The 9578-nt window shown below is 38.8% G+C and overlaps 2 protein-coding genes across 2 annotated transcripts; one reads left to right on the forward strand and one right to left on the reverse strand.

The window, feature by feature from the left end:
- Positions 1-3082: 3082 nt before the first annotated feature.
- On the reverse strand, positions 3083-4671 carry LOC132560596 (uncharacterized). The gene has a single exon (XM_060225258.1). The coding sequence runs from the start codon at positions 4634-4636 to the stop codon at positions 3086-3088; it is 1551 nt and encodes a 516-aa protein (XP_060081241.1). The 5' UTR covers positions 4637-4671; the 3' UTR covers positions 3083-3085.
- A 2234-nt stretch (positions 4672-6905) lies between these two features.
- On the forward strand, positions 6906-7910 carry LOC132560587 (ribosome-binding protein 1-like). Its single transcript, XM_060225247.1, has one exon. The coding sequence runs from the start codon at positions 6906-6908 to the stop codon at positions 7908-7910; it is 1005 nt and encodes a 334-aa protein (XP_060081230.1).
- The last annotated feature ends 1668 nt before the right edge of the window (positions 7911-9578 follow it).

The raw sequence follows: 9578 nt of genomic DNA on the forward strand, positions 1-9578 counted from the left end.
GTAAAATCAATTGTCTGGTAATTCCAATATGTCTACAGAAAAGTTGGATAGCCTAGGTATCACACACCAGTTTTACCTGTTGGAAATATAATTTATGTTTGACGTACGGCATTGTCGTCGTGGCATTGGGTCACAAAAGCTTCAAATTAGAAATTTAATCAAAGTGAATAATGACTTCATGGCCGGTCGTTATCATTGTCACAACTAAGAAGGACAACCAATTCCAAATATTTATTGCTTTGATTGTGGACCGACACATTGTATATTGGTCGGCCACCAGAGTATAATTACCTGGAGTCAAACGTAGAGCCATGATATAATATGATGATTTATGTAAAATTCAAACATTTCAGTATAATTATCTTTCGTTGCCTAACCAAAATCCGGAGCCTGAATTATTTTTTTCAGTGTCGGTTGAGTTAATATACAATTACAATGAAAAACAATATCTAATTAAACAAAATAACTCAGAAAACTCCCACATGTCAACAAAATCACACTCCAAAATCAAATTCAAAGCTCAAAAATGTACGTGGAGACACCTTAAAACGTACAATTAGAATAAGACCATGTGTTCCAGAAGAGTGAGCGTTTTTCTGCTTCATCGACGACACCGCCATGTAAGTCTTGGTCAATCCAAGTAAGAAATGTCATGTTCTCACATGAAAACATGTAAACAACGACATGATCAACAGGTATACTTACGAACATTTAACATATATCTCTCGAAATCAAGGCATGTGAGTTTGTCTGTCTGTTTCTTAATTTAGAATAGGGTATAATCTGAATCACGTGAATAACCAAAGTATATACTGAAAATGTCTATATATTCTAATAAGAGAAGAATTCATTAGATTCTCTACTTACCAGGTAAGATATTACAACAGTTTGACATGAGTACAATATGGCTACGTATGGACATATATAAGTATTTGAATATTTGTTACATTTAACATACTTTTTTTCATATCGTTTATTCTCATGATCGTCTAAAATTAATCAATATTAAGCGTTCATCCGATTTCTAAATAAAGGAAAGGAAAAATTGCTCAGTTAACAGCATGGCAATATTATATGTATGCTTGAATATTATATCAACATTTAACATTTACGGCGATCAAAACTTTGATGACGTCAGAGATGTAAACCCAGAGATAACGAAGTACTCTAAATACGACAGCTGTCATTTGTCATTTTGTATGACAAATCGTTGATAAAAACACGCATATAGGTTTTAAAATGTACAGACTGGAAAATGTTATGGAAATGAATTATTTAGTCTACACAGTATCAAGAACTGGCATGTCAATCTAGTTTTTGATAACTTCATTCAGGTAAACGATAAAATCCTACATGATCGCCTTTATCGACGCTCATCTGAACATCTTATTGTCTTCTAGCGATGTTATGGTATATATCTAGATCTACAATTCAAAGGCTGTTATAATAATTACCTTCAGTATTTACTTAAATTCCTATCAGTTATAGTTATGTTCTGTAAGAATATTGAACCACACTTCTCTTTGATATAAAAATACATATTGGTTCATCACATTTAATGTACTTTGAGAAAAACGATCACAACAACAATCACCGGCCATTGATAGGATTATGACGTCACAACATCAATCATTAGATTGATGACGACACAACAACTATTGTTAGATTTAAAACGTCACAAAAGTTACTGTTAGATTGATGACGACACAACTATTGTTAGAATTATGACATCACAACAGTTGTTAGATTATGACGTCACAACCTATATGACGTCATGTCACTCGTAACTCGTACAGGTCCTAACTCGTACCTGATTTCAGTAGAATTATACAGCAGTTATACAGACCAAATATATACATATATAACCATTACAACTGCATGATAAGTACACTAAACAGATGTTGGCAGTTTTCGTCTCACTTTATTTGATAATAAAGACAAATACAATTATAAATGGAATGTTTGTTGTGAACAGTTTCATTTTCTGTTGATCAAAAACGTGTCCAGTGTCACATCGGGTTTGGTGTGTTATCACATGTTTGCACTTACACAACCGATTGTGTAATTGTATTTCGATTGTTTTGATTTTGCATTAATTAGAGATATTCCGAAGGCACGACGAAATATTCCGAAGAGCATTGTTGTCATGAACCGATTGCTAAAGTGTTGTGTCAATCTTTATCAGAGCATGACGTTGATGATAAGATGGCGTATGGTACAAATTGTCCTGACATCACAACGGTGGCCCCGTCCTCTTAAAACAGAAAATCCTTTATACATCGTTTGAATGCCCTATAAATGTTGTCTACTGTAATACACAAGTTCCATTGGTCATTCTCCACAATGTAAACGTCATATAATTGAAATAAGGCGACACATATATCCCGTTCATATATATAATATCATATATATATTTATATATTATGAATATAATTGATTTATTATTGAATATATCCGATATGAAACTGCTTACACAAACTCATGGAAACTATTAGAGTGAAATAAACTGGGTCAATGTAGATAAAAATAGATAGTTCCAGATATAATTCCATGGTAACCAGTCGATTCTTCACTTAATATCACTGTCAGTTTTCAGAAAAAAAAATATCTCAGACATCTGAAAAAATACATTTAAGTATCTCATGAGGATTTCGAACAAATGAAATAGCGAATATAAAGCCTGCAAAATCATTTTGACACTATGACGTCATATCCGATGCCAGGGAATATTCGAATACCTACACACAAGAAAGCAGCGCGTAAATTGGCGAAGGCACGAGATTTACACACATAACCATGTTGATGACACATATGTAGGATTTTACCTCTGGCAACGATTCATCTATTTCAAAGTTTTTATTTTCTCTTCACTGGTTTGTATGCAAATTAATTTGTACAAATGTACGTGAGCTGACAGCTCCTGTCACATATATGATACGTATGTATTAACTTGTTGAAAACAATATATATAAAGCGGCCTGCTCCCCTATACGACGGCAGGTGATAAATCCTTGCTCTTGGTTCAACTTAAAACTGGTGTCCATTGTTTATCACAAAATGTTAAGTTGACATCTGACGAACTTGTTCATGTCCTAATGATGACAGAGTCATGTAGGTTGTGGTGGTGCGATTTCTCAAAATTGTTCTGGTTGTAGTCCACAACTGACGGACGTTCCATGAGAATTGGTTTACCCCCGTAGGTTGAGTGACGTCCGTACACCTTTTCTATGGGTTTGTGGACAGTGGTTGCCACGTGCAAGCGTTTGTAACTACCCCCACGATTGGCTGGGAGTGTGTGATGGCCACCAGGATGACGGGTGTGTTCGGTCAACACGTATGCACTCGGTGCGCGTGAGGATCGTACACTACCGGACACACTGGCGTAACTAGATGAGCTGTACCTTGCTGACCGTGGGCGCGTGCGGCCATGGACACTCTGTCTTAAGACCACCTCATCTCTCCAATTAGACTGGGGTCTGACCACAGAACGTCTATCCCCTCCCCATGATTTATAGTTAACGTTGTCTCCCTCGTCGGGCTGGACTCGTGGGGTTTCGGCAGTGCTGTAAATCCTAGTAGTGGAGTCCGTAGAGGACCGATAGTCTGGAACAGTCACTCTAACCTCCCCCTCCATCTTAGGAGACGCTGCGCGCTCGATCTTACCGTTGGTGATAATTTGATGTCTTACCTCCCCGTTTCTCTGAGAATGGAGTGTAGTTTCTTCCCTCCTCACAACCACATCAGTGTCTGGTTTTTCAATCGTCCTCGTCACAATAACCTCTTCAGATGTAGTGTGTTCTTGCCTCCTTGGGGTGACAACAACAGATTTTTGATACTCCTCGGGGGTGATTCCGGTGGATTTCTCCAGCATAAACTTGATTTCCCTCAGTTCCTGTGAAAGGACATCCAATTCGTCCCGAAGTGATGTTTCAGATGCCTCAGACACATTATCTGACAGGTGGCGATGATGCACAACGTGCTTCTCATGAACAACAACTTTATCGGAAGTTGTCGTATGCGCATGCGTAATTTCCTCAGTTTTCACTGATGGAGGGTTCTCGTCTGCTATTGGATTGATGTATGTTCTAGCCACACCATTTTCCTGATGACTCCCACCATTCATATGAATATGAATATCTCCATTTACCTTGGATCGTTCTGTATGCATGTCTACGACCGCACTCAACTGGCGGTTGTTGTTGTTTTGGTTTTTAGAACGAAGAGTCCAGTTCTCACCTTCATGAGATTTTTTCGTTTCAACGTTATATCCCTCTCCTGGGTTGGATTGACGCTTAATGTCCTTGAAATGTTTGACGAACATGCCGGCGTCCAGGCCATTGGCACATCTGAATGCCAAAATCTGGTACTTAGTAGGGTGATCTTTACCGATGACCAACAGACATGATGGATGATACTTGTTAACGGTTATAAAATGAACGTTTTCTATTGGAAGATAGTCTGTCATTTGTTTACCTGTCAGAGCCGCAGATTTAATCACTGTCACTCCATGTTTAGTGACGGTCAGTTTGACCTTAGTTCCTTTGCCAGCTCTAACCTGCTTGGCCATTTCATTAATCACATTGTCAAGAATGGTATCATCGTGCCAGGTGCCGAGTTGGTAGACTTTTTTCTCCATGGTTATGTTTCCTCTATGCCCTGTTATCTGTGACTGGTATGTGTCCAAGTAGCAGCTCCGGCGAATCTTGTTCGCTCCAGATGATCACACAATCGTGTCCAGAACCATGAGCTAAGAACCCTGTGACGAATAGAACAGAGATATACCAATTACATGTTTGTCGTTCAACAGTCAGTGGAGCTATAACAGCTCAGCGCCTACACAGAGAGTACATAATCCCAAACCGGTTTACAATGCATTGGCGGCCCATTGCCTACCCCGTTTTTAACTGGGTCGTACAGGGGTGCTGTGCGGGGAGTTTAAAATGTGACACTTATACCTTGGATTTAGACAGTTCTATACACGGCTCGCCCCAGTGGATACGATCTACGCCACTCGTCAGTGTTTTAGTTAAGTCTATACCTATCTCTGATCCATCAAATCTTCATTTAAAATGACAAATTCACGACTCCGTGACGATCCAACTTGTCATCGCCTAGTTGTCACATAGGTGAATGTTAATGAGCTACCTGTTCTACACGTTAATAAATATAAAATTCTTGCGTAAGTCAACCTTTAACATTTGGTATGTCGGACTTTACCAGTTTAAAGTTTTCAGGTTTGGCTTTTGTAATGAAATATGAACTATTGAAATCATCACCAAACACACATTAGGTATAAACCAAGGCTCAGCGGTCTTTTGTACGCTTTACGGTAAACAGTTGAACTTTAACATAGGTTCGGGGCTATCATCAACACAGGTTAACCTTGTAAAGACGTCAAAGAACATAACTCTAAGTTAATATACATAAGTATCAAACATGACATATTACAGTGTGATCAGAGGCTATTCAGATCATTCATTTCGATGGTTGTGTGATGTACAATTTTCGTGAGACAGAATGAGAAGTAGACCATACATATTGTTAATACTTTAAGACAAAACTACTAATAAATATGCTCACATACACGTTTTATAACACGCAGAGAAACAAAAGATGTCATACTACACCAACATCACCTGTTACTACCATTATTACATCTCCATGAAAAGTTATACGAGAGATATACAAAAACCTTTCTTCTTTTTTTTAAGTGTTGTCATGTTTATATAGTAATATTATCCATGTGTAGTAATACACTGTATGGTGAGGTTATATAAACAACATGTACCATTGATATTCAGATCTTACAAATGAGTTTTCATTATATTCCTCGTGACATTTAAATATTGGTCCTACATAAGAGTTTAAGAGGCCGTGTCAAGCATATGTAAATTACGATATTATGAAAGTTCTATAACCAGTTACAAACCCATGAGTTGTGAATGTTAATCAAAATAAACATCAATAGCGGTCACGTGCTGGCTGGTCTGGTCGGAAGAAATTTAACGTTTAATCCCCCATGAAATTTACATTATCTGTGATATATAATATATCATCCCCCCCCCCCCCAAAAAAAAAAAAAAATAAAATATAAAATAATAACTCGTCAGATATGCTGCTTTGAAGGATTACTGTGTATATCGTATTTTAAATATTTATCATAACTAAATGCACAGAAATTACAAACCAACAAACAATTAAAACAATGAGCTGCGATACCTTTCGGCTATAAACACACCGAGAAGGAAAATAACACACTACAACAATAAACTTGCACAACGAAATAAAAAAATTATTCAATAAACTCAGACATCATTAAAATTTGATCTGTCATTGCTACATTGACTGAAGAACACAATAACATTGGTTACAAATAAGTCCTAAACTCTTAATTTTTCCAGACCTGAGAGGAGGGGAAGGAGGAAGAAATGAGGACAGGAGGAGGACAGGAGGAGGAGCAAGAAAGAAGGAGAGGTGAAAAAAAGAAAGGAGGAAAGAGGAGAAGGAAGGAGAAAGGAAGGAGAAAAAAGGAGGAAGAAATGAGGACAGTAGGAGAATGAGGGAGAAAGGAGGAAAGGAGGAGGAAGAAAGGAGAACAGGAGGAGGAGCAAGAAAGAAGGAAAGGAGAAAAACGAGGAAGAAAGGAGGAAAGAGGAGAAGGAGAAGGAAGGAGAAAGGAAGGAGAAAAAGAAGGAGGAGAAGGAGAAAGGAAGGAGAAAAAAGGAGGAAGAAATGAGGACAGTAGGAGAATGAGGGAGAAAGGAGGAAAGGAGGAGGAAGAAAGGAGAACAGGAGGAGGACAGGAGGAGGAGCAAGAAAGAAGGAAAGGAGGAGAATGAGGAAGAAAGGAGGAAAGGAGGGGAAGGGGGAAGAAATGAGGACAGGAGGAGGAGAAGAAGGAAGAAATGTGGAGAAAGAGGATAAGAAGAGGAGGAGGAAGAAAGAATGAAAGAAGGAGATGGAGGAAGAAAGGAGGACAGGAGGAGGAGAAGGAGGGAGAAAGGAGGAAAGGAGAAGGAGGAGGAAGAAAGGGGACAGGGGGGAGGAGGAAGAGGAGGAGGAAGAAAGAAGAAAGGAAGAAGAGAGGAGAAGGAAGAGAAGGAGGAAGAAAGGAGGGCAGGAGGAAAAGGAGGAAGAAAGGAGGAAAGGAGAAGGAGGAGGAAGAAAGGGGACAGGGGGGAGGAGGAAGAGGAGGAGGAAGAAAGAAGAAAGGAAGAAGAGAGGAGAAGGAAGAGAAGGAGGAAGAAAGGAGGGCAGGAGGAGAAGGAGGAAGAAAGGAGGGCAGGAGGGGGAGGAGGAGGAGGAGGAGGAGGAAGAGGGGACAGGGGGGAGGAGGAAGAGGAGGAGGAAGAAAGAAGAAAGGAAGAAGAGAGGAGAAAGAAGAGAAGGAGGAAGAAAGGAGGGCAGGAGGAGAAGAACGGACGAACCAACGACTGAACTCCAGTCACAGTGAGGAATCTGGAAAGGAGAAGGAGGAGGAAGAAAGGGGACAGGGGGGAGGAGGAAGAGGAGGAGGAAGAAAGAAGAAAGGAAGAAGAGAGGAGAAGGAAGAGAAGGAGGAAGAAAGGAGGGCAGGAGGGCAGGAGGAGAAGGAGGAAGAAGAGAGGAGAAGGAATAGAAGGAGGAAGAAAGGAGGGCAGGAGGGCAGGAGGAGAAGGAGGAAGAAAGGAGGGCAGGAGGGGGAGGAGGAGGGAGAAAGGAGGAAAGGAGAAAGAGGAGGAAGAAAGGGGACAGGGGGGAGGAGGAAGAGGAGGAGGAAGAAAGAAGAAAGGAAGAAGAGAGGAGAAGGAAGAGAAGGAGGAAGAAAGGAGGGCAGGAGGGGAGGAGAAGGAAGACAAAGGATAAGGGAGGAAGATTTGATAACATCTGTAAAATCAAATCGACATTATGATAAAAAGAAATCAAAGTAGGAAATTTTTTTGGATCTTGCTTGTTGTTTTGCACTCACCTTGAAAAGTCGATTATTGATCTCAAAACCACATCGATTTTCTTTTGAGTAACACATAGAAATAATTTTAGATTGTGGTGAGTTTGAGTTCTGACTTAATTGTTCACCGATACAAGTTTTATAAAAACTTTTAATAATCAGACACGACCTTAGGTACGCGGAGCTTGCTCGTTGTATAATACAACACATTATAAACACAGATGTCACTTTACGTGTCGGAGAGATGATGTACAAGCTTTTTTCCCATTGTACTTGTACTTGTGTCTTGTGTATCATTTATCCTTTTTTCCCTTCAAACAGGCGATTTAGATGTTACTTATGTATATATTAATACCTATGTATTGTTTACAGTCTGTAAGAAATTCCAGCAGTAGTGTTTACCTGTGTGGGTAAAACGCACATGTGGATATCACATACAATACAGTTATATGTATGTATATATAGAAAACACGCCGCCATTACAGCATATGTATTATATTGATCGATAGTGATTACCAATGTTTTTCACCTGTTAAACAGGGACGAATTTACTTTCCACAAAGACATACCTGAGCTCGATTTTAAGCCTTACAAACAGCTTACAGGCATACACAATATAAGCTCTGTTTTTACAGCCAGAGATCGAACTCGTGGTATATCCTTGTACCAGCCTATAACAATCATGATATATTCACATGACTAGAGCAACACTACTGATTGAAATTTGAAATGTTTATGAATTAGACAACGGCGTAAATCTGTAAATCTATGTTGAACTGTGTGAAAACGTCCATGACACATACAAAATCCGCATTAAACGAATAGATAAGTATAAAAAATGTATTTATCAGAATCGTTGGGTAAATCTGGTCGGATGAACCGCTTAAAAAGGCAAATTCAATCGCTTTTTTAATTAGTTGGATATATGTACTTCAAAAGAAAAGAAATCATTTTTCCGTGACACCAATTTCAGAACTTTTAACCACCAGGCAGGTTAAACAAGTGTTTCCTAAAGATATTACGTACCATGGTATGGTCTATTGAAAAAAAATGAGCTTAATACCGTCAGAATTTAAAAAACGACTCCAAATATTCATCAGGTGAAAAGGGACTGGTTGTATAATTGTCATCTAAATGGCGCTGATGAATATTAGGCAAAAGAGACACATGCCGGGTTGCTGTAGACAAACAAACATATCACAAGTATTGTGTGAGATATCATGATCTCTGCCTTGGCTGTTTCCCACATAAACATCGGACATAGTTCGTTTACTGTCCTCTGGAGGTAATCTTTAAACTGCTCATATTACTGTTATCGTACAATACAAATGAACCGAAGTCGGGGATATGGTGGTACTAGTGTAATTGTAGAATCTGCAAACCAGTTTGGAGTTTGTGTTTTACAAACGAGGCATTGTCTTCGCTGGATGTGTCTTATTGACTTCAAAGTGGTTTTTTTTTTTTTTCAATGATTGTCAAAAATTCTTTCTTATTTCACAGCTTTTCACTTCATGATACTAATTTCTACTTTCATCTCACTGCGTAAGCTTTACAATATGTATACCTGTATTTTAGAGTTATCAACAATCTTAAATGTTTTAGCTGAAGGCGTTGTCGAATTTACATTCATTGTTTGACGTTTACCCATTGT

The sequence above is a fragment of the Ylistrum balloti genome, unplaced genomic scaffold (genome assembly GCF_031769215.1).
Source record: "Ylistrum balloti isolate Yb309-2 unplaced genomic scaffold, AGI_CSIRO_Ybal_v1 Utg371084, whole genome shotgun sequence".
Taxonomy (NCBI): domain Eukaryota; kingdom Metazoa; phylum Mollusca; class Bivalvia; order Pectinida; family Pectinidae; genus Ylistrum; species Ylistrum balloti.

What these genes read in the sequence shown, in the direction of transcription:
- LOC132560596 (XM_060225258.1), bottom strand. Translation starts at nt 4,636, where the DNA reads ATGGAGAAAAAAGTCTACCAACTCGGCACCTGGCACGATGATACCATT.
- LOC132560587 (XM_060225247.1), top strand. Translation starts at nt 6,906, where the DNA reads ATGTGGAGAAAGAGGATAAGAAGAGGAGGAGGAAGAAAGAATGAAAGA.